At 44.2% G+C, this 24,687-nt stretch overlaps 1 protein-coding gene across 1 annotated transcript in view; it reads left to right on the plus strand.

Annotated features, from left to right (window-relative positions):
- The window catches only part of CLPB (ClpB family mitochondrial disaggregase), a 147,308-nt gene extending 140,627 nt beyond the window's left edge, over nt 1–6,681 (plus strand). Inside the window, exons 12-16 of the mRNA XM_037068592.1 lie at nt 2,214–2,370; nt 3,158–3,231; nt 3,392–3,511; nt 3,701–3,805; nt 4,455–6,681. Of these exons, the coding sequence (XP_036924487.1) occupies nt 2,214–2,370; nt 3,158–3,231; nt 3,392–3,511; nt 3,701–3,805; nt 4,455–4,703 (705 nt within the window). The 3' untranslated portion in view covers nt 4,704–6,681. The remainder of the gene's footprint in view (nt 1–2,213; nt 2,371–3,157; nt 3,232–3,391; nt 3,512–3,700; nt 3,806–4,454) is intronic.
- Nucleotides 6,682–24,687: the final 18,006 nt, after the last annotated feature.

Consider the following 24,687-nt stretch of genomic DNA (forward strand, 5'->3'; position numbering starts at 1 on the left):
TGTGCAGAGAAGAGGCAAGGTCTGAAACAGAACCTGCCGCCCATCAGGAAAGAGTCAGAGAGGGAGTAGGCAAAGCAAGAGGCTGTGATTCAGTGTGAGCAGAGGGGAGGCAGACAACGAAGAGCAGTTCAGCTGGGAGTTCTAAAGGCACCTAATAACCCAGCCTGAGGCCATGAGGGAAGCCCCCCACTCCCACACAGTCAGTTCTCCCAAGCCTGGGCTTCTGAAAAACAGGAGTTTCACTGCTCTCACCAAAGCACCAAATAGGACTGATGCCAGTCACATCCCAGATGACCCCAGAGCCTATGGCACAGAACCAAAGTCCCAGGAAGAGACTGGGCCCCAAGGAGCCCACCCTCTCCCTCCCTCAAGGACAGAAGCAGTGGGAAAACAGCCCCTAGAGCCTGGGGTGAGCATTCATGCCCCACCCAGAATGTATGCACTCCAGTTATTGCTGCGAGGTGGGACAGGGACAGCTCCCTCTTTGGGACACATCTTTATTGCCAAGGACTCAGAGGACAGCAAGACATGAAGTCACCCTTGGGTCAGTCATACATGCACCTGCTCCCCTCACCCACCTGGGACCCATCCTCAGGCCCAGTTATGCACAGATCTCTCAGAATGAAATTGCCACCAGTTATTGCTCTGGCCAGTATAGCAGCGTGTGCACTCCGTTCTGAATGAACTCTGCAAACACAGTGTCATATGCACGCTCTTGGGCACATCACACTCAGTCCTGGTCCATACTAAGGAGTGGATTCCGTTGTGTTGTAACCCATAAGTGAGAAAGCTAATGGCAAAAGCTCAAGAACATTCATTTGTGCTCTTCCCCTTGTCCCACCCCAAGGCAGGGACAAGAGAGTAACCAGGGACCTGGATCAGGAGGCCCTTTTGATTAGATCCCCTTGGAAGTAACACTTCGTAAGAGGCGTGTGCCAAGACCAGTGTAAAGTGAGGCTGAAAAGCACCCAGTACCACACCCAGGATGCAGTAGGAGCTCAAATAGTGCACATTCCTTCCCATGCTGCCTGTGAGGGCCAAGGCTGGTCTGCTATTGCATTGGCTTTGGAAGTAAGGGCTGACTGTGACTCAGGCCAACAGGGAAAGGGAAACACTTGAGGACTGGTTACCAGCTGAGGCTGGGGCAGGCAGAAGCCAACAGCTGAGGTCAGTGACCCATCCCCCAGAGTCATTACCTGGCCTGGCAGGAGCTATGCTTTGCCTGAGACCCAGAGGACATCCCAGGCAGGCCTCCCTCTCCATACACTTGTCCCAGTTGCTTCTCTCCAACAAGGATCGAAGGATGGAGACTAAATTTGGCAGGATTCTGAGAAAATTTTATTTAGGGAAGGAAAGTTTCATGGAGCATTTATACTGCACTGTTGGTATGATCTGGTGCAGAGGGAAGGGCGTGGGCTCTGTGATCAGACAGTGTGAGCCGCAGCTCTAGAATTTGCTAGCCACGAGACCTTGAATGGGTTAGTTAACCTCTTTGAGCCCCAGTTTCTCTGTAGGAGTTGTAGGGATTTAAGCATTCAGCATGCAGGTGAGCACTCACTGTGTGTCCGACACTCTTCCAGGACTTGGTAGGAACAAGATCCAGCCTCTGCCTTCCTGGGGCTTCTAATGGGTAGAGTGCAAAGAGAACATTAAGCAGGTCCCTGTGGTGGAAGTGCCCAGCATTTGCACAGCTTGGTTAACTAAGGAGCTTTCTCTAGTTCGACCATATCTGATCCTCACACTGGCCTGGTAAAAGACTTTCCTCTGAACTCCCACAGCAACCTGGGTGTTCCCTGTCATAATGCTCAAGGCACTGGCTTATCATTGCTGGTTTCCTGAGGGTCACTCCTCTAGATTGTTGGAGCATGTTGAAGGCTCCATGTGTCTCCAGTGCCCCAACACAGAGCTTGGACTAGAGTTGGCTTCCAGGAAAGTGTGTTGGATGGATGTGTGTGAAATCAAGCTCATCTCTGGGTGCCAGCGATGATTGGGTGCTGTGATTGATGACATAGCAGATGCAGTCGCACCTGGAGGTGCTCACTATGTGGAATAGTTGCCACCCAGGGCAGTGAGCACTGCAACCAAGGTGTGGGAACAGTGCTCAGAGAACCCAGGGAGTGAGCAAGCAGCTGACTCTGCCAGGCATGGGGGAGACCTGGAAGAGGTTCTCAGTCTTACAGCTCCCTGACTGGGCAGTCACCGTTCTTTCCCAGGGCCGGCTGACAGATGGAAAAGGGAAGACCATCGACTGCAAGGATGCCATCTTCATTATGACCTCCAACGTGGCCAGCGACGAGATTGCACAGCACGCACTGCAGCTGAGGCAGGAAGCTTTGGAGATGAGCCATAACCGTATCGCCGAGAACCTTGGTACAGCACATGGCTGAGCTGTCTAGGCAACTGGCTAGCGCCCAGGCAACCAGCACATCTCTTGAGGGCAAGGATAGCATTGGTGTCCTAGGCCTTGGTGAAGTCTTAGGTCTTAGTAGGAAGTTTCGTCCGTAGCTGACAATGACCAGATACTAAGCATTGTACCAAACAGAGACAGTGCCCTCACTTCCTCTATAAAGCCCCAAGTCTCAGGTGATGGGAGAGTTCCAGACAGAGGAATGGACAGAGCCACCCAGGGTTGGGGGGCCAGGAAGAGGCCGAGGTCTTAGGGGGTTGAAGAGACCCATACTCCACAGATGGAGATACTTCGGTGTGACAGTGGGACAGCAGATCCAAAACTGAGGAGAGGGAGCCTTCCTGTGTGGGTGGGCAGGAGAGTGCTGGGAGGAAGAGGGCATCAGACAGACGGCCACACCCGTCACCCTTCCATTTGGAATTGAACAAGCCCTCCAGCCCCCTTCTTCCAACTCAGAACTCAAGTCAGTCCTGACTCCTCCTCTCCCTCACACAGTTTGCACCCTAAGGAACCCCAGGCTTTGTAGCGCACAACAGTTAGAAGGGCCTCAGAAAGTACCCAGTGCCGCCCTGTCGTTGTTCGGGTAAGAAGACCAGGTCGAGGCCCAGAGGATCTGACATATTGACCAGGGTCACACAGATCATCAGGGACAGGACCAGGGCTCTTTCAGGGATGGGGTCAAGGGGCAGGCATCTCTCCCAAAGCCCCCTGGGTATGAGAAGTTGGCAGTTTATGCTGCTTTTTCTACAGGAGATGTCCAGATCAATGACAAGATCACCATATCCAAGAATTTCAAGGAGAACGTGATTCGCCCCATCCTGAAAGTAAGATTTTTGTCCTTCCTGCTGGAGCCTTGGGAGGGGGGATCCCCTTAGTCATCCTAAAGCTACAGAACCCCCCAAACCTTCCCCACTGGGGTCCAGTAATTGCCTTTACTCCCATCTGGGTCACTGAACTAACCCTACCCCTTACCTGGCCCTGCAGGCTCACTTCCGGAGGGATGAATTTTTGGGACGAATCAATGAGATCGTCTATTTCCTCCCCTTCTGCCACTCGGAGCTCATCCAGCTAGTCAACAAGGAACTGAATTTCTGGGCCAAGAGAGTAAGAGTGCGGACTGCCCACGGGTGGGGATGGGATATCTGTGCTGGGAGTACCATCTCCCGAAAGACAGAGCACAGTGTACGGGGCCAGTGGCCCTGAGCACACAGTCCCTCGCACGCCCAGGCCTCAGGCGTGAGTGATGAGAGCTGGAAAGCACTGGGCCACATGCTCCTCTTTGACCTTTCTTAGGCCAAGCAACGGCACAACATCACACTGCTCTGGGACCGCGAGGTGGCGGACGTGCTGGTCGACGGCTACAATGTGCACTATGGTGCCCGCTCCATCAAGCACGAGGTGAGCACAGGAGCCTAGAGAAGGGAGCGCCTCCACACCTCCCTCCTTGTGCCCCCAGACATAGGTCCTGGGTTTCCTGCCTGGAGGTGTTCATGCCCGGAGCAGATGCCCATAGAAGAAGAAATGCAGGATGATCAAGTTAAACCGCTGTTCTGGAGGGTGACCAAGTGTGAATCCCTGTCAGGATGGAGAACTGGATTGGGAACCTCAGAAACTGATATCTTTGGGGTATTTTGTTGTTATTTTTAAGATTTAACCTATTTATTTTTGGAGAGAAGGTAAAGGAAGGAGAAAGAGGAGGAGAATATCAGTGCATAGTTGCCTTTCATGCACCCCATTCCAGGGACCTGGCCTGCAACTCAGGCATGTGCCCTGACTGGGAATTGAATCTGTGACCCTTTGGTTTGCAGTCTGGTGCTCTGTCCACTGAGCCACACTGGCCAGGGCTGACATCATTGGGTTTTTAGGACAGTCCTTACAGTCCTGCACAGTCCTGCAAGCTGTGTGTTGTTAGCCCTTTGCAGATGAGAAAACTAAAGCTCTGAGTAAGTACTTGCCCTAGCAGTGAGTGGTAGAGCCCGGCCCTCAGGCTCAGGTCCCAGGTTGGCCTAGGCCTCAGCAGTGACACTACTTCACCTGTCACCTGCAGGTAGAGCGCCGCGTAGTGAACCAGTTGGCAGCCGCCTACGAACAAGACCTGCTGCCAGGGGGCTGTACTCTGCGCATCACTGTGGAGGACTCAGACAAGCAACTACTCAAGAGCCCTGATCTGCCCTCATCCCAGGCTGAGAAGCGGTCACCCAAGCTGCGGCTGGAGATTATCGATAAGGACAGCAAGATCCACAAACTGGACATCCGGGCACCACTACACCCTGAGAAGGTGTGCCATAACCTCTAGCATCTACCTACCTGCCCAGTGCCCTCAACATCCAATAAAGGCCCCTCGGCTGTGGCGTGGCAACTAACCTACCTTTCCCTCATACTTCTCACTCTTCACCCAGCCTAAGGCCTCTTCCCTCCTCACAGCCCCTGCAAGATCCCTCCTCAGCCCCACAATCCAAAGCAGGAATTTTGCACTTTCCTGCCCCCTTTGTTTTGGGGCCCAAACGTGCTAACAAGTGTCCTGGAGGGAAGCTGCCCCTGCACCCCCTTCAAGGCAGAGAGCAGAAGGAGGGCCCTTATTTCTCTCTCTCAGCATGATCCCTGTGCCTCAGTCTCGGGGACTTTTATCACGTTCCCTGGAAATACAGAAGTATGGCAGATCTGGCCGGAAGAAGACGGGCCAGATTGACCTGCCACTCTCTGCTAGCCCTCAGAATGTCTCCTCGGAGAGCGGAGGCAGAGTGCAGAGGCTCTGCAATTTGGGCTGGAGCTACTTCTTTCCCATGCCCTAAAATTCCAAGGGGAAGGGACCCACAGAACCCTTCCCCCTTCCACTGCCACATCATACTCCTCCTCACCCCACATTCTGGGGTCAGGCCAGACCAGGCTTCTCCAGCCTTGGGACTAGGCCAGTGTAGAGCACCTCTAGGAGGACAGCTGACTGGGTCACCACCCTGGCCTACTCTGGGACTGGACAGTAGCACCAAATGACCAAGTAAGGTGAGCTGTCTGGGGCCTCCTTCAGGAGGCTAATAATATAGACCCCAGGAAGCTTTAGGGAAATGGTAGAGATCATGGTGTCTGTCCCAGCTAAGTTCGCCCTGTGCACTGTCCGTGGTAGTTGCTAAGCAGAAGGTCTGTACACCATCCCATGTTTCAGCCTCAGCTTAGCCGGGCACAGAAAGGCCTGCTGTGTCCTTGGGCATCATCTGCAGTAGCCCCCATTCATGATCACCCATCACCCTCGCCCTGTGGGGCCGTTTTGGAATCCTCCTTTGGTGTTAGCTTATCTCTTTCAAGGAGCAAAAAATGGTGGCGGGAATCAAAGTCCCATGGGGGGTGGAAGAAGGTCAGAACAACATGGCGGGTATAAGGTGGTCAGAAGGTGGGACCCTGGGCTCTGGCAGTGGCCATCTAGCCCCACAAGGTCTGTGTCCGCCGCTCCCTACCTCGGTGACTGCTGTTCTTTTCTTTCTTGTCTTAAAATAATTTTAGATTTACAGAAAGTTGCAAAACTAATAGAGTTCCCCTGTACCCTCATCTAGCTTCTCCTAATAGTAACAACTTATAAAACCATGGTGTAATTATTAAAATCAGGAAATTAACATTGGTACAGTTCTTCTAACCTGTGGACATTCAGATTTGGCCAACTGTCTGCCCCTGATGTTCCGTTTCTGGTTCAGGGCCCAGGGCAAATTCATTCATGATCCTGCCTTGCCTTTTGTCGTGTGTTTCCTTCATCTCCTTCAGCCTGACAGTCCCTCCATCTTTCTTTGCCTTTCATGACTTTGACACTTTGGAAATGTCCAGGCTCATCATTTTGAGGAATTCCCCTCAGTTGGGGTTAGCCTCCCATTTTCACACGATTAGGTTGAGAGTCTGCATTTTTGGCAAGACGACCCCAGAAGCAATGTTGTGCCCTTCTCAGGGCCTCCTGGCAGGGGGTCAAGGGAACTTTGGTCACGTGGCTGGGGTGGTTTGTGCTGAGTTTCTCCACTATGAAATTACAAATTTCTCCTTTGAAATGAGTAAGAATCTTGTGAGCAGATTCTTTGAAGCTGTGTAAATGTCTTATTGCCCCTTAGAATGTTGCCCACTGATTTTAGCATCCATTAATTGTTCTTGCTTACAGCAAGTGTTAATGTTTATTTGCCTAATGATGACTTTCTGTCCCCTTATTCCACCTACATTTATTAATTGGTATTCTACTGTAAGGAAGAACTGTCTCTTTTCCCCCATATATGTATTCAATAATTTATTTATCTGAGCATAAACTAATGGATGTATGTTTTCTTTTATGGGTTATAATCTAATGCTAACATGGTTTTTTGTTTTGGGGTGTTTTTTTTGCTCTCTCAGGCCTACATTTGGCCGGTGGGAACCCTTCCCAGTCGCCTCCCGTTGTTTCAGCCCCGTTACTCTCTGGCACCGCAAGGGGTTGCAAACTCACTCATATTTTTCTTGCCCCAGCAAGAAAATGGCTAATGCCATGGCCTAATCTCACTTAGGACTATAGATGCAAAAATTCCAAATAAAATAACGTGGAGCTCTACACCATAATAACCCAAGCTTTATTTCAGCTTCAGCATCAGGACAAATATAATTTACTACATCAAGACTTGAAGTTTTTTAACACTTGCAGCCAAGATGGAAGTGTAAGCAGAAACACTTCACCTCCTCGCACAACCAAAAGAAGGGTAACAACCAAACTAAAAGCCCAGAACAACCAGAACTGCCAGGTAATCATTTGCATGTAAGTCCAACAACCAAGGAATTAAAAAGCATTCATCCAGACTGGTAGGAGGGGTGGAGACAGGCAGCTGGGGCAGAGACAACACGTGGCAAGGCAGCAGCTGGCGGACCACGCTGGAGATCCCACTTTTGAGCGCAGATAGCTGGGAGAAACAACGGGAGTGAGAGGGACGATGAAACCCAGGTTTCAGCATGGGAAACTAAATTACACTCAAAACCCCTGGCTGTCAAAACAAAAAACTGTGGAGGTTGCAGTGGCAGGAGAGACTCCCAGCCTCACAGGAGAGTTCGCAGTCTGCTTGTTGGGAAGGGAGGGAAGTGAGGGAAGTGGGACAAGAGGGACAAGAGCACAGCAAGTGGCATTGTTCCCTCCCTGACCCTTCCACCAACGACAGCACCACAATGCAGCAAAGAGGGCTGCCCCGCCCTGGCAAATACCTAAGGCTTCACCCCTTACCATGTAACAGGTGCACCGAGACAGAAATATAGCCCAAATGAAAGAACAGATCAAAACTCCAGAAAAAGAACTAAGGGATGAGGAGATAGCCAGCCTATCTGATGCAGAGTTAAACTGTTAACCAGGATGCTCACAAAATTGATTGAGCGCAGTCGCAAAATGAAGGAAGAAATGAAGGCTACACAAGGTGAAATAGAGGAAAACATGGGGAATCAACAGTGAAGGGAAGGAAACTGGGACTCTAATCAACGATTTGGAACAGAAGAAAGAAATAAACATCCAATTGAAACATAAGACACAAGAATGCAAAAAAATGAAGAGAGGCTAAGGGACTTACTTAAACATTACAATATCCAAATTACAGGGGTGTCAGAAGGAGAAGAGGAAAACTAAGAAATTGAAAACTTATTTGAACAAATAATGGAGGGAAACTTACCAGATCTGGTGAAGGAAATTGACTTCCAGGAAGCCCAGAGAGTCCCAAAAAAATTGGACCCAAAGAGGAACACACCAAACCACATCATCATTAAGTTACCCAAGATAAAAGATAAGGAGAGAATCTTAAAAGCAGCAAGAGGGAAGGAGAGAATTACCCACAAAGGAGTTCCCATTAGACTATCGGCTGATTTCTCAGAAGAAACCTTAGGCAAGAAGAGTCTGCAAAGAAGTATTCAAAGTCATGAAAGGCAAGGACCTACATCCAAGATTACTCTGTCCAGAAAAGCTGGAAGACATCATCATTTAGAATGGAAAGATGGATGAAGTGCTTCCAAGATAAAGTAAAGCTAAAGGAGTTCATCATCACCAAGCCCTTATTATATGAAATGTTAAAGGGACTTATCTAAGAAATAGAAGATCAAAAACTATGAACAGGCCCTGGCTGGTGTAGCAAAGTGGATTGTGTGCCAACCTGGGAACCAAAGGGTTGCTGGTTCGATTCTCAGTCAGGACACATGTCTGGGTTGCAGGCCAGGTCCCCAGTAGAGGGCACATGGGAGGTAACCACACATTGATGTTTCTCTCCCTCTTTCTCTTTCCCTTCCCCTCTCTCTAAAAATAAATCAATAAAATCCTTAAAAAAAAACTGAACAGTAAAATGACAACAAACTCAACAACTATCAACAACCAAACCAATAAAATAAAAAGTAAGCAAACAACTAGAGCAGGAACAGAATCACAGAAATGGAGATCACATGGAGGGTTATCAGTGGGGAGGGGGAGGAGGAGAAGGGGAGAAAAGATACAGGGAATAAGAAGCATAATAGCTAGGCACAAAATAGACAGGGAAGTTAAGAATAGTATAGGAAATGGAGAAGCCAAGGAACTTATATGTACAACCCATGGACATGAACTAAGGAGGGAGGTGGGAAGCAGGGAGGAGGAGGATAAAAGGAAGAAAAAAATGGGACAACTGTAATAGCATAATCAGTAAAATAAACTTTAAAAAAATTTAAAGATTATTTAAATGTCTGTATACATACAATGTTCACTCTCTTATTTTTTAATGTTCAAACACAGTTGTTTCCATTTTACCACCACCACTTTCCCCCCACCTCCTACTCTTAATCCTACCCCACTTTGGCTTCGTTCATGGGTCCTTTATGCATGTTCTTTGACAACCCTTTCCCTTCTTCTGTTATTTCCCTCCCCCTTTCTCTCTGGTTATTGTCAGTTTGTTCTTTATTTCAGTCTCTGGTTCTATTTTGCTTGCTTCTTTGTTGATTAGGTTCCTGTTAAAGGTGAAATCATATGGTATTTGTCTTTCACCCCCTGGCTTACTTCACTCAGCATAATGCTCTCCAGTTGCATCTGTGCTGTCATAGAGGATAGGAGCTCCTTTCTGCTGCATAGAGTTCCACTGTGTAAATGTACCATGGTTTTTTGATCCACTCATTTACTGCTGGGCACTTAGGTTGCTTCCAGCTCTTGGCTATTGTAAACTGTGCTGCTATGAACACTGGGGTGCATAGGTTCTTTTGGATTAGTGTTTCAGGATTCTTAGGATCTAATCCCAGCAGTGGAATGGCTGGGTCAAAAGGCAGTTCAGTTCCATTTTTAGTGTTTTGAGGAAACTCCACACTGTTTTCCACAGTGGCTGCACCAGTCTGCATTTCCATCAACAGTGCACTAGGGTTCCTTTATCTCCACATCCTCACCAGCACTTGTTGTTTGTTGATTTGGTTATGATGGCCATTCTGACCTGTGTGAAGTGGTATCTCTTTGTGGTTTTAATTTGCATCTCTCTGATGGCTAGTGATGCTGAGCATCTTTTCCTGTGTCTCTGGGCCCTCTGTATGTCCTCCTTGGAGAAGTGTCTGTTCAGGTCCTTTGCCCATTTTTTAACTGGATAGTTTGTCTTCCTGGAGTGGAGTCATGTGAGTTCTTTATATATTTTAGAAATCAAACCCTTGTTCAAGATATCTTTGGCAAATATATTTTCCCAGACGGTTGGTTCCCTTATTATTCTTATTTTGACAATATTTCTTATATGACTATATAAGAGAATGTCATTGTTTTTAGAAAATATACACTGACATTTAGAGCTTAAAGGTAAGGACAATTTGCAACTATTCAGGGAACTACACACACACACACACACGTATGTGCGCACATAGGATGGTGGCCCTTGAGCAGCACATTCAGGACCTGAGTGAAGGCTGTACGGGAGTCTTTGTATTGTTTTTGCAACTTTGCTGTAAGTAAAATTATTTCAAAATAAAGATTGTTTTAAATGAAAAGAGATAAAACATTTTATTAGTATATGCTGAAAAAGCATTTGCTAAAATCTTACAGCTTTAAGTATAATTTGATAAAATTAAAGCTGTAAGTAAAAAGAGGGGAAAAACCAATTGCAAACATCATTTTTAATTATAAATGCTAAAGCTCTTTCTGTTAAAGACTGAAATAAGATTCAACATTGCTTTGAAAATTCAGATGAAAGCAATTAGGCCAGAAACTAATTGACATAAATATTGGAAAATAATAAATTCTTGTTTTGCTGATATAAGACTGTATTTGGGAAATCCAAAAGGCTACAGTAAAACCTATTAGCATTAATAAGGAAATTTGGTAAGTATCTAAATAAATGTATAAAAATCAATAGCTTTTTTTTGTGTTAGCAATAAACCAGAAACAGTAACAAAGGGAAAGCATTCCATTCATAATTGCAACAAATAGGTGTGTATATTTGTTCGTATGTACATAAAATACCTCTGGGAGAGAGGGGAGTTGGTAGAGAGCAGAGATAGCAATGGACAGGAAATGTAACTAAATTCACTCTTACACTTTTATATTAAATTTTAAATCAATGTATTACCTATTCAAAATTACATAATACTTAATAAATTTAACAAGGAAAATCAGATTGAAGAGCATAAAACAAGATCTGGCAAATTAAAAGACATACCAAGTTTTGGGAAAAGATAACAATATTATCATTACAGTATCCTTACATTAAAATACAACTCAATGCAAACCCAGCTGGACTCAACAGCATTTTTTTATTTCATTTATTTTTAGAGAAAGGGATAGGGAAGGAGAAAGAAAGAAACATCAGTGTGTGGTTGCCTCTCTCATGCCCCCCCCTGGGGACCTGGCCCCAACCCAGGCATGTGCCATCACTGGGAATCGAACTAGTGACACTTTGGCTCACAGGCCTGCACCCGATCCACTGAGCCACACCAGCTGGAAAGCTCAACAGCATTTTTTTAAAGTTGTATTTATTTATTTAATTTTTAAGAGGGGAAGGGAGAAAGGGAGGGAGAGAAACATTAATGTGCTACTGAAACATCAGGAAGTTGTCTCCCACTCATCCTAGAGCCCGACCTGCAACCCACGCCTGTGCCCTGACCAGAAATTGAACCAGTGACCTTTTTGGTTTGAGAGATGGTGCCCAACCCACTGAGCCACACTAGCCAAGGCCTGAACAGCATTTTAAATTTAGTAACACTGTTACGTGACTTTAATGTTAAAGTCTCGTGAAGCTATCGTGTTTTGGATCTACACTCAGAACATGCATTTCTACTCCTGCCAGTAACTACAATCCCATCTTGAGAGTGTACAAACTAGAGAAGTAATAAGTTTAGCTACCATCAGCACACCCCCTAACTTGGGTTCGCGTATTTTGGTTTCAGGCTGAGCTGTGTTGAACTTTTTTCCCGGTTGCATGTTCAGTATTCCCATATTTGAGGTGGGAAGGCAGTTTACCTGGAGTAACTACCAGTCTGTTGTGTATATACCAGTCTGTTGTCAGATGTCACCCCAAACCATTGTGCGTAATGCAGCGAAAGGGTCTTAGGTAGATGCTGCTTTTATTGTCAGACCCCAAAAGTGAGTCCCCATGGCTTCTCTGTGACTACTTCTCATCCTTCCCACTTAAAAGAAATTCATCGATTTGACTCTTCAGCCTTCTGTCATTCTCTCAATGACTCTTCCTCGTTCGAGGAAGATTTTAGCTCTCGGATCACTTGCTCTCGTCCCCAACACATGCCCTCATTCTTGGTGGCTTACTTCCCACAAATGACTTATCCACCATCCTGTTTTCCTCACATTTAGTGATATTTTTCTATGCCTGCCCACATCAGTCACCTGTGTCAGGATCATATCCTAAATTTTAGGATATGACCCTCCAAAACCCTCGTCCTCCTCTGGCCAGTCTAAGTATCCAGAGTAGATAAAGAACTTTCACAACTTGACAATAAAAAGACAACCTAATTTAAACATGGGAAAAGGGTCTGAATAGATTTCTCCAAAGACACACAAACGGCCAATAAGCCATCATTTAGCGACCAGGAAATGACATCAAAACCACAGTGAGGTATCACTACACACTGACTAGAATGGCTATAATCAAAAAGGTAGATGCCCTGGCTGGTGTGGCTCAGTGGATTGAGTGTGAACCAAAGGATCAATTGCAGGTTTGATTCCCAGTCAAGGCACATGCCTGGGTTGTGGGCCAGGCCCCAGTGGGGGGCACACAAGAGGCAACCACACATTCATGTTTCCTTCTCTTTCTCCTTCCCCTCTCTCTAAAAATGAGAAATAAAATTAAAAGATAGACATTAAGTGCTGGTGGGGATGTGGAGAAAGTGGGAATGTAAAATGATACAACCTCTTCGTAAAATAGTCTAGCAGTCCCTCAAAGATTAAACTTAAAGCCTCCATGTGCCCCAGCAGCAGACGTATAATTTCACTCCTGAGTGTGTACCTAAGGGGGGGAGACGCAGCCACACAAAAACTGGTTACACGAATGGTTAAAAAAGGAGGGGGGTGGAAACAACCCAAACATTTGTCAGACTAATGAATAAATAAACAAAGTGTGGTGTATCCACACGTGAAATATTACTCGGCCATAAAAATAATGAAATACTGATTTATGCTACAACATGGATGAACCTTTGAAAACATGCTAAATGAAAGAAGTCAGTTACAAAAGAGTTACATATAATGACTCATTTGTATGAAAATGTCCCAATAGGCAAATCCATAGAGACAGAAAGTAGGTAAGTGGTTGCCACAGGCTGAAGGGGGTGGGAAAGACATAATGGGGAGGGGGGCGGGTTCTTTCTCGAGTAATGAAAATGCTCTGGAGTTGCATAGTGGAAATGGTTACACAAGTTTGTGCAGCCACTGAATTGTATGCATTTTTATATCAAAAATATATACCTCAATTTAAAGAACATCCTTTAGGAAGTAGGGTTTTTATTTTTTAATTTATCAAGGTTAAATGTCAAAGAGAATGAGAAGTCAAGCTATATACTGAGAAAATATTTGCAAAACACGTATGATAAAGGACTAGTATCCAAAATAACATACACAGAATTCTTAAAACTCAACAGCAAGGAAATGAACAAACATTACAAAATGGGCAAAAGATCTGGACAGATACCTGTTTAAAGAAGACCTACAGATGGTAAGTAATCAAAAGATGCTTAACATGTCATTAGGCAATTGCAAATTAGAACAACAATGAGATACCCCTATACACCTACTGGAAATACTGAGTATTTGGGAAGGCCAAATAATCAGTACGGGAACGGCCAAAACACTGACCACACAAATGCTGGAGAGGGTGTGGAGCAGCACGAACTTGCATTCACTGCTGGTGAGGATGCAGAATAGTGAAGCACTTTGGAAAGCAGTTTGAGTTTCCTAAAAAAATACATTTTTTCCATCAGATCCTGTAAGCTTGTTCCTTGGTATTTACCCAAATTGCTGCAAATTTCTGTCCACACAAAAACCTGCACACAATATTTATAGAGCGGCTTTGTTCACAATTGCCAAAACCTGGAAACAACTTAATATTCTTCAGTAGGCAGACGGATAGTCAAACTTGGGTGTATCCAGAATGGAATATTACTCAATGCTAAAAAGAAATGAGCTATCAAGCCTTGACATGGAGAAGCTGTAAACTCATATTACTAGGTGGAAGAAGTAAACTGAAAAGGCTACATACTATAGGGTTTCAACCATATGATTCTGGAAAAGGCGAAACTATGAAGACAGTAAAAAGTGTCATTGGTTGCCAGGAGTTGGGTGGGGTGCAGGTGATGGGTGGAGCACAGGGGATTTGGGGGCAGTGGAACTAGTCTGTACAATGGAGAATGGTGGGTACGTGCCACTGTACCTTTGTCAAAAGTCATGGGATGTACAACACAGAGAGGAACCTTAATGTAAATTATGGCCTTTGGTTGATAATGACATGTCCATATGGTTCATCAGTTGTAATAAATGTATCATTTTGATGCTGATGTTGATATTAGGACAGCTTTCAGGAGGTGTAAGATGATTCATGGGAAGTCTATGCTCTCCATTCAGTTTTGCTGTGAACCTAAAGCTCCTCTTAAAAACAAAACAAACAAAAAAGTTAAGTTGCCCTGGCCAGTGTGACTCGGTTCGAGCATCATTTCATACACCGAAGGTCACTGTTTCATCCCCTGGTCAGGGCACACATCTAGGCTGTGGGTTTGATCCCTGGTTGAGGTGTGTGTGTGAGGCAACTGATCAGTGCTCTTTCTCATGTCAGTGTCTGTCCGTCTCTCCCTCCTTCCCTCCCTCTCTCCCTCTCTCTCTGGAAATCAATGAACATGTCCTTGGATGAGATTTTTTTTTTTAGTTAAATTAATTATATTCTAATAGAGCTGTACCAAAGAAGTCAAGGTTCATGTTTTAACAGTTAAAATTACATAACTGTGGCTTATCTGGGCATTCTCAGACACAGAATAGGTGCTAATGAAGCCCTTGCTGGAAGAACAAATCACTCAATGAGCTTCTTATGCCGTAATTTTACAATTTGGAATTTTATCTTTGATATTGGGTTGGCTGAAAAGTCTTTAGTTTTTTCCAAATAAAAGATATTTTTCATTTTCACTAATAACTTCATTGATTTGGATATTTTTAGTATATCAGCCCTCTCCTATGTGGCATAACATTGATTGTTCTCAATTAATGTCTTGATTTCATCGTCCACCGAGAAATCTCTACACAAAATCTTGCAAATACTTTTGACACATTCAATCAGTCACCACACCTTCTCCCTATACTGCACAAGTCTTTTTTCACATTTCAGTTGCATTTTTTACTTTTCTTGAAATAATTAAGCATAATATGCCAAAAAATGTCGCTTATTTTCTTCCATCTTCATTATTAAAATGGTTACACAAAAAGTCACCAATTTTTATTTTTTAAATCTGCACTGATATGACAGCTGTCACAATACAATCTAATAAAATTGTTTTGAATGAAGTTCGAGACAAACACTAGTAGAACCATTTTGTGGAAAACAAACTAACTTTTGGGCCAACCCAATAGTTTCTTTCCATTACAGTAATTTCTCATCCAGCTGGCTTTCCATGGCAATGAAATATATAAAATAATGATAATTTCCTGATGACTAAAGCAGCTTAAAGTCCTCACAGTGTGACAGTTAGCATCCCAGAGCAGTCGGAGTCAGGCAGAACAACACGGTCTCGTATGATCTTGATCTCAGAAGTAGCACACCATTATCCCCACCAGGTTCTCTTCATTAAAAGTCCCCTGTGGGAAACAGTATGGGGGGGCGGTTCTCAAAAAAATTAAAATAGAAGTACCATATGATTCAGTAATTCCTCTTCTAGATATTTATCTGAAGAAAATGAAACACTAAGCTCAAATACACACACACACACACACACACACACACACACACACACACACACGAGGTATCTCCAGAAAGTATCCAGTCATATACTGTAACAAACAGAAACCAGTATTGAAGAAGATACAAGAAACACTGTACACAGGACAATGATGCCTCAGTCCCCTTCAAAGTAGGTCCCTTGGGACCTCACACAGTCTTTCCAATGGCCATCAGCTGCCCTGTCATATTTTCCTGAATCTCATTGATGGTCTGGAATCTCTTCCCTTTCAAAGGTGATTTTAGTTTTAGGAAAAGCCGGAAGTCTCAGGGTGCCAAATCTGGGCTCTACAGGCACTGAGTCACCTGGGTAATTTGATGTTTTGCCAAAAAACTGCACAAGACATGATGCATGAGTGGGTGTGTTGTCATGATCAAGCTGCCAGTCACCAGCGCCCATAGCTGTGGACTTTTGAATCATTCTACTAGTTTTCATGGAAGAGTGTTCAAGCTTAACACAAAATTTGTTGCAGATTCATTGCTCTACTCAGTCATTTTGAATGCGATGGCCACACAGTGCACATGCTTACTCAACGGCATCTACTGTCCCCACTGACTAGTACAGTGAAATCACTGTTCATGCATGCACATTCCAGTCCACTCTCCTTAGCTGCCTGGTTACATCAATGTCGTGCAAACTGTTCCCATTAAATTAGCAATGGCTGGACTTTTTCCAGACAGACCTTGTATAAGCACCTCATGTTTTTTGCAGCATTATTTACAATAACCAATATATGAAAAAAAGTGCCCAATGATGGATGAATAAAGAAAATATAGTAGGTATATATTCAATAGAATATATTCAGTCATAAAAAAAGAATGAGCCCCAGCTGCTGTAGCTCAGTGGATTGAGCGCAGGCCTGCGAGCTAAGGGATCATGGTTCAATTCCCAGTCAGGGCACATGCCTGGGTTGCAGGCCAGTTCCCAGCAGTTCCCATGAGAGGCAACCATACATTGATATTTCTCTCCCTCTGTCCTTCCCTTCCCCTCTAAAGATAAATGAATAAAATCTTTAAAAAAAAAAGAATGAAATCTTGCTACTTGCAACCACGTGGGTGGACCTGGAGGGCATTATGCTAGGAGAAATAAGGCAGGGGAAGACAAATACTGTATGATCTCACTTACATGTGGAAGCTAAGGAAAAAAACATGCTTATAGATGCAAGGAACAGTTTGGTGGTTGCCAAAGGTGAGGGTTGGGAGGGGCAGCAAGTGAAATGAGTAAAAGGGATCAAAGAGCACAAACTTCCAGTTATAAATAACTGGATAAAATAAATGGGCTGTAATGTAAAAAACTTGTAATTATGTATGGTGATGGATGTTAACTGGGCTTGTAATGATCATTTTGTAATATATACAAATATTGAATTATTATGTTGCACACCTGAAAACTAATATGATGTTAACATGCCAATTATACCTCAATACAAAAAATAAGTAAAAATAAAAACACTCCCTTATCCCAGGGATGGGGGGAGTGAGTCTCTAAATTCGTCCCAAGCTTCAGGGTAGGAGAATTAAGCTCTACCTTTTGAAGCAGCAAAGATTTTTTTTAAGATTTTATTTTAAAGATTTTATTTATTTATCTTTAGAGAGGAAGGGAAAGAGAGAAGGAGAGAAATATCAATGTATGGTTGCCTCTCGTGAGTCCCCCCTGGGAACTGGCCTGCATCCCAGGCATGTGCCCTGACTGGGAATTGAACCGCGATCGTGTGGTTCACAGGCCTGTGCTCAATCCACTGAGCTACACCAGCCAGGGCCAGCAAAGATTTTTTAATGCCTATTTGTAAACTACTACACCTGCCTGGATGCGTCATATTGAAAATTTCCAAAAACCAAAGGTACAGAGAAAATCTTGAAAGAAGCATGAGAAAAAAGACACATTATACAAAGGAGCAAAGCACACTTCACACCAGAAACTGTAAGCCAAAAAATAAGAGAATGACATTTTAAAGTGCTGAAGGAAAAAAAACTGTCAACTCAGCATTTTATACCCAGTAAAAATATTTCAAAAATGAATGTGAAATACTTTTTCAGACCAAGACAAGCTGAGAGAATTCATCACCATCAGACCTACAATACAAGAAACGTTAAAGGAAGGCAGATCACATCAGAGAGAAATTTGGATCTGCATAAAGTGTGAAGAGAATGACAGCAAATGCTGCAGCCTGGGAGAAAACATTTGTATCCAGGATATACAAAGAACACTTAAAACTCAACAATAAGAAAACAAACAACCTCATTTTAAAATGGGCGAAAGATCTAAACAGGCCCCTCACCAAAGAAGACATACAGATGGCAAATAAGCACATGAAAAGAGGCCCCACATCATATGTCATCAGGGAATTGCAAACTAAAACAACAATAAAATAACAACTACACACATACCAGAATGACTAAAATCCCAAACACTGACAGAAACTCACTAAAAACATCCAGGTACCTGATACTTCCTACTGTTTAGGTTTTGTCGGCATTTTCTCATAATCACAGGGCACCAGTTTAATGTCTCCTGGGATGATGCTAAAGTGACCAGAGTCCTTGGGGGACTGACTTGTGGCAAGAGGCAGAGAGTTAACACGGGCCTGGAGCCAAATGGTGAAGGTACGCTTCTGCCCTTGCCAGGTTAGAATGACCCCTGGCCTTTTTTTGCTTATCGAAATAGAGAAAGAAGCCCTGGCTGGTGTAGCTCAGTGGATTGAGTGTGGGCCTGCGAACCACATGATCGCGGTTTGATTCCCAGCCAGGGCGCATGCCTGGGTTGCAGGCCAGTTCCCGGCAGGGGACACACCAGAGGCAACCATACACTGATATTTCTCTCTCTCTCCTTCCTTTCCCCTCTAAAAATAAATAAATAAAATCTTTAAAAAAAAAAAAGAAAAGAAGTCTCTTCTTCACTTAACAGAGCCTTTCATTTAAAAAAAAAAGAAATAGACAAAGAAAACACTTGCAAGTTAATAACGTTGTCACAGGCGGCGGACGCTCTGTTTTGCCCTGTCTGGAGCAGCAGTGCAGTTGGAGTCATCCCCTGTCTTAACGTTTCAATAATCCGCTGTCATTCTCTGGTCCTCTGACTTCTGCATGAGCCAAAGAGGTGAGGTGAGTAGGTGACAGGAATTGTCAACTCTGAACTGTCAGGTCTTTGATGGTAATGCTAATCTTGCATTTCTCCCAGCAATATATTATTGATTTTTGTTTATATTTCTGATAGGAAAGGAGCCCTTTCGACCGTAATAGTCCTGGCCTGTGGGTTAGAGACATATTCTCCCACTTGCTGAACATTCCTGGTCTGTGTATCCAGAACTGGGGAGGTCATGGGGAAGTGGATTTGAGGACTGGGCTCACAGTGAGGTAGATTACAATCAAAAGCCAATTTATCACTTGACTCCATAAGCTGCCACTTCTAAGTGGTGGACCAAAGTACCAACTCCTACTCCAATTAGCCTTACAGCCAGTGTCAATGACCCCCAAGGACACAGTTATTCTATTAGTTTCCTAAGGCTGCCATGACAAAATGCCACAAACTGGATGACTTAAAAAAATAGAAATTGATTCCCACTGTCTCGAGGACAGAAGTTCAAAGTCATGACATTGGCAAGTTGGTTTCTTCTGGAGGCTGTAAGGGAGAATCTATCCCATGTCTCTTTGACCTTCTGGGGTCACCACTGATCCTCAATGTTCCTTGTCTTGCAGTTGCATCACTCCAGCCTCTGCCTCCATCCTCACACTACGTTCTCTGTGGGCGTCTGTGGCCACATTTCCCTCTTATAACGTTGTTCATGGGGGCAGGGCCCATACAATCCAGTATGACCTCGTCTTAACCTGATTACATCTGCGAAGAACTTATTTCCAAACAGGGTCCCCTATTTCAATGGGGCCTGGGGCAAGGACTTCAACATATCTTTTTGCAAGACATGATCCAACCCATACAATTACCTCAGGAAATGACTACAGGTCCCATTGGGGAAGGCTATAAGGAATATACAAACAGATATTCATCTGTCTTAAGTGTGCTGGCTTTCCGCTTCATTCAAGGGAATCTGTGAACTAACCCAGGCCTGGAACTTGGGTGAGAGACCATAATTCCCTATCTTGTCTAAAGTTGGCCCTCTGTTCACCAGTTCCAGGGGATTTTCAGTTTTACAGATCAATTAGGATATCAGCGAACTTCCCATATTCTTTAGTCCCTTCAGTAGCGTCTTCCCCCAACATTCCTAGCTTACAGAAACCAACTACAACGGCACTTTCCGATGATGTCATCACTCTTACAAAGATATTTCTCAATGGCCTGGTGAAGACAGTGTCACCTGGGCCTTCTCAGGGGGTGGAGATGGAGGTGGATGAATCACACTTATATACCTATAAGGAAAGGTTTATAAATCAACAATCCTATCCCTTTAAGTGTTTGGGTTCTTTCTGCTACATTATACCAAAGGATTCTTGGCATCTCAATTTCGTTTAACTTCATCAATGAATCCAGGTTTCAGTCAACCAATTGAAAAAAGCAATTAAATCCACTATACACCCACCAGGATGGATAAAATTTAAAGGACTAACACTATTTGATGTCGAGGATGTGATGCAACCAGAATTCACATACATTATTGGTGGGGAGATAAAATGGCACAACCACTCTAGATCTGGTACTTTCCTTTTTAAATTTTATTTCTGATTGATTTTAGAGACAGAGGGAAAAAACATTGAATTGTTGTTCCACTTGTTTATGAATTAATTGATTGATTCTTGTATGAGCCCAGACCAGGGATAGAACCTGCAACCTTGGTGTATCAGGATGGTCTTCTAACAAACTGAGCTACTTGGCCAGGGCTGGTAGTTTCCTATAAAATTAAATATACATCTACCCTATGACCCAACATTTCCAAGAGAAATGAAAACATATGCACACAAAGAAAGACTTGTACATAAATGTTCATAGCAACACTAATCATAAAAGTCCAAAAGTAGAAAGAATCCAATATCCATTAAGAGAATGGCTAAACAAACTGCTGTATTAGTGTTCTATTGCTGTGTAAAGAGTAACTCCAAACTTAACAGCCTAAAACAATATTCACTTATTGGTTCACAATCCTGTAAGTCAGAATCTAGCCTGGTTCTCATATGCTCAGAACATGGCTAGGTTCTCATCTGCTCAAGACCTTGGTGTCAGCCAGGCTGCATCCCTTTCTGGAGCCCCTAAGGGAGAATTCACTCCCAAGTTTAGTCAGGATTTTTGAAGCAGATCCTGGCTCCTGGGGTCCACAGCATTATGGATGAGATGAGACAAATTCACACAGACTACCGAGTCCTGTGGAGGAAAAGGGATGGCATGATTTCTCTCTCAAGAGGAGAAAAAGCCTAAGAGCACCTCAGCCACCCTCTCAAGAGGAGAACACATGGACCCCTGCCTTCACAGATTTTTTTTTAAGATTTTATTTATTTATCTTTAGAGGGGAAGGGAAGGAGAGAAGGAGAGAAATATCAATGTATGGTTGCCTCTTGTGGATCCCTGCTGGGAACTGGCCTGCAACCCAGGCATGTGCCCTGACTGGGAATCGAACTGCGATCGTGTGGTTCGCAGGCCCGTGCTCAATCCACTGAGCTACACCAGCCAGGGCCACAGGTTTTTATTGGATTCAATTTGCACAGGACTACAGGGTGTATACGTAAAGCTCATCAATCATTGTCAGGCAGAAATGATTAAACAATAGATAACATTCAAAGAACTCTGAAGGCTTATTCTGAGTCAGGGTCAGATAGTCAAAAGGCCATAAAACTTTGGGGAACAAACTCACTTCCTGCTTGGACCCTTATCATTTGAATTGAGGGTATTAGCAAGGTAGGTTTCATAGGATTTTGTGCATTCTTTCTTAGGCCTGATCACCTTGGGGATTCCCAGTGCAGGGCAGCACCCACCTCCAAGATTGTTTCAGGCTTAAGTTGAGCAGGGGAAGTAAGGAAGCCAAGAGATTAGGAGACTTCTTGAAGACAGAGTGAGGACTCAGGTTATGTCAAAGCCGAGGGGTGAGGGTCCATCACCCCCTTTTTTTATATTCCCCCAAGTCCTTCCCTGGGGGCCCCTTAGTAACCATGCCTGTCTTAGGTTGTCCCTCTTTTGAGGAATCTTACCTGTCATTGGCTAACCAGTCATCCATCCAGGGTCAAGCAGGGTGAAGAGAAAGGGGGCAGAGGTGGCGCCCCTACAACGAGGATAAGCTTTGTCTCTTTAGTGGCTTATGATCCCAAGGTCTCTCACTCAGCCTTAGCCATGGCAGGTTACAGCTTCTGAAACCAGGCGGGGCAGTTCCCAATAATTTTAGCTGAATTCTGTTCCTTGTAGTTGTAGGACTGAGACCCTGTTTTCTTACTGAGATCCTGTTCTCTCAACTGGAAGTCACTTTCAGCTCCTAGATGTCACCGGCATTCTTTGCCTCATGGCCCCACTAACCTAATAATGAAAAATCTTCTTCCTGTTGAGTTTCTCATGCGTCAAATCTCTGTGGCTTTACTGTTCTGACCTCTTGACCTCAAGGTGAAGAGTTCATGTCATTAGATCAGATCCACCCAAATAACTTCCCTTTTAAAAGCCATCTGTGCTATATGACATAACCTAATCAGAAGAGTGCACTTCCCTCATATTCACCAGCCGGAGAGTGTACAGGGCATATACACCAGGAGACAGAAATCTTGGGAGACATCTTAAAATTTTGCCTATGCAGTAGCAATATAATGAGCCATAAAAATGAATGAACTGTTGATACACACAACATAAATGAATCTCAGAAACATGCTGAGTAAAAGAAAGCTCACACCAAGACTGCCCAAAGGACATCAAGAACATTAACCTATAGTGAAAAAGAATCAGAAGAGTTGTTACCTCTGAGGGAGCAGGTGTTGGTGTTGATTTGGGAGAGGCATGACAGAAGTTTCTGGAATGGTGGAAAGGGATTGGATCACACAGGTGTATGCATATGTAAGAATCACTGAATGGTACCCTTAAGATTTATGCACTTCATTGTATAAAAATTTTACCTAAAAATTAAATAATATTTTTCTCTACTTAATGAAATGCACACCACAGTGTTAGACATCTCTGCCAAGTGTAGAGATGTCTGCCACTTACTGTAAATGCATAAAAAATGCAATGGATTGACAGATGAATAGAAGAATGAATAAGTGAATGGATATGTGATAAAGTGAATATAATCCCATGTTATTATAGACTCTAGGGAAAAATTAATTCATTCTTTTAAAGAAAACAATAAGAATTCCCAGCTATGGACTGACACAGGGAGTCCAGGCTCCCTGGTAGTGTCCTCACACCGATCAGTTTGGACCAATTTTATTTTATTTTTTTTAAGATTTTATTTACTTATTTATCTTTAGAGGGGAAGGAGAGAGGCAGAGAAACATCAATGTATGGTTGCCTTTCGTGCATCCCCTGCTGGGAGTTGGCCTGCAGGGAACCAGCCTGCAACCCAGGTATGTGCCCTGACTGGGAATCGAACCGCGATCCTCTGGTTCACAGGCCTGTGCTCAATCCACTGAGCTACACCAGCCAGGGCTCCAATTTTAAATTATATTCCTTCTCTCTGGTCCAGCACTCTTGGAAGCTCTTCCCACATGTATTTGCCAGACTTTATTAATATAAAATTGAAAAATTCTTTAATTCTTTTAGTGGGAAAGCCTTCTTGGAATTTGACCTCCTATTTGATCCTGAGTAATGTTGAGGCCTGATTCTGGTTAGGAACGTGGAGACAAGTCAGTGGGAGGAAGCATGAGGAGGCTTGGCTTCCTCTTACCAGGTAATTCCCCATAGGAAAGGCTTTACATGGTCTTCAAACAAGAGAGAGGCAATCCCACTAGAAAGGGAGAGGGTGCTATAGGAGCTGGCCATTTTCAGAAGGTTGGGGCTGTGACAGAGATGGCTAACTGCCAGCTGTGGTAGATAGCTCTTGATGTGACTCCCAGTGATCCCTGCCTTCTGATTTGTGTGCCCTTGCATAATCCCCTCTCCCTGAATGAAGGCAGGGCTAGTAACTTATTTCTAAGCAACAGAATATGGCAAAAGTGATAGAATGTTATTCCTGAGGCTAGGTTATAAAAAACTGACTTCTGTCTTGCTGATATTCCTTTCCTCTGGCCCTTATGTGCGTGCCTTGGTGGAGAGGCACGGCCCAGGTGGCCAGACACTGAAAGCAACCTCTGGCCAGCATCTGGTAAGAACTGAGCCCTTCCGTCCAGCAGCCATGGAGGAATTGATTCCTGGAAACAACCACGTGAGTTAGCTTGGAATCAATCTTTTCTTAGCCAAGACTTCATTTGAGGCTGTAGACCAAGCACCGTGATTGTGGCCTTGTGAGAGGCCCTGAAGCAGAAGACCCAGCCAGGTAAGCCATGCCCAGATTCCTAACCCATAGAAACTATGAGATTTACTTTGTTTACACTATTGTTATTTTGGATTGTCCCCTATGTGCACCCAACATGACCCTAACTCATAGAAGGCTTGGGGCTCTCTTAGCCTTTGAAATCCTCATTTATCACCATCCCAGCATGCCCCTCTTCCAAACAGTTATCTCTCATGTGGGAGCACACTTTGACTTTGAAGTTTAACCTCTTTAAGCGTTCCTTACCTCCTTACAATCCTTGCATTCCTCATTCCCCTTATATTGATCTCTAATAGTCCTTCAAGACTATGCTTCTAATGGACACTTCATTCCGGGTGACCACTGGTGATAAATTGATGAGCTGTTTTTGCCACTGAATGCCTCTGCATCTCTGGATTTTCACTGCCTTTAATCCCAATCAAGTCACATAACTATTCCCAGATTGCAGCCAGTTCTCTGAGAGTCTGATGTGCCCATCCAGGCTAGTCCCAGTTTCTACATCAGAGTCATTAGA

Source organism: Sturnira hondurensis, unplaced genomic scaffold (genome assembly GCF_014824575.4).
Source record: "Sturnira hondurensis isolate 20B ecotype Veracruz unplaced genomic scaffold, ASM1482457v3 Scaffold0017746, whole genome shotgun sequence".
Taxonomy (NCBI): domain Eukaryota; kingdom Metazoa; phylum Chordata; class Mammalia; order Chiroptera; family Phyllostomidae; genus Sturnira; species Sturnira hondurensis.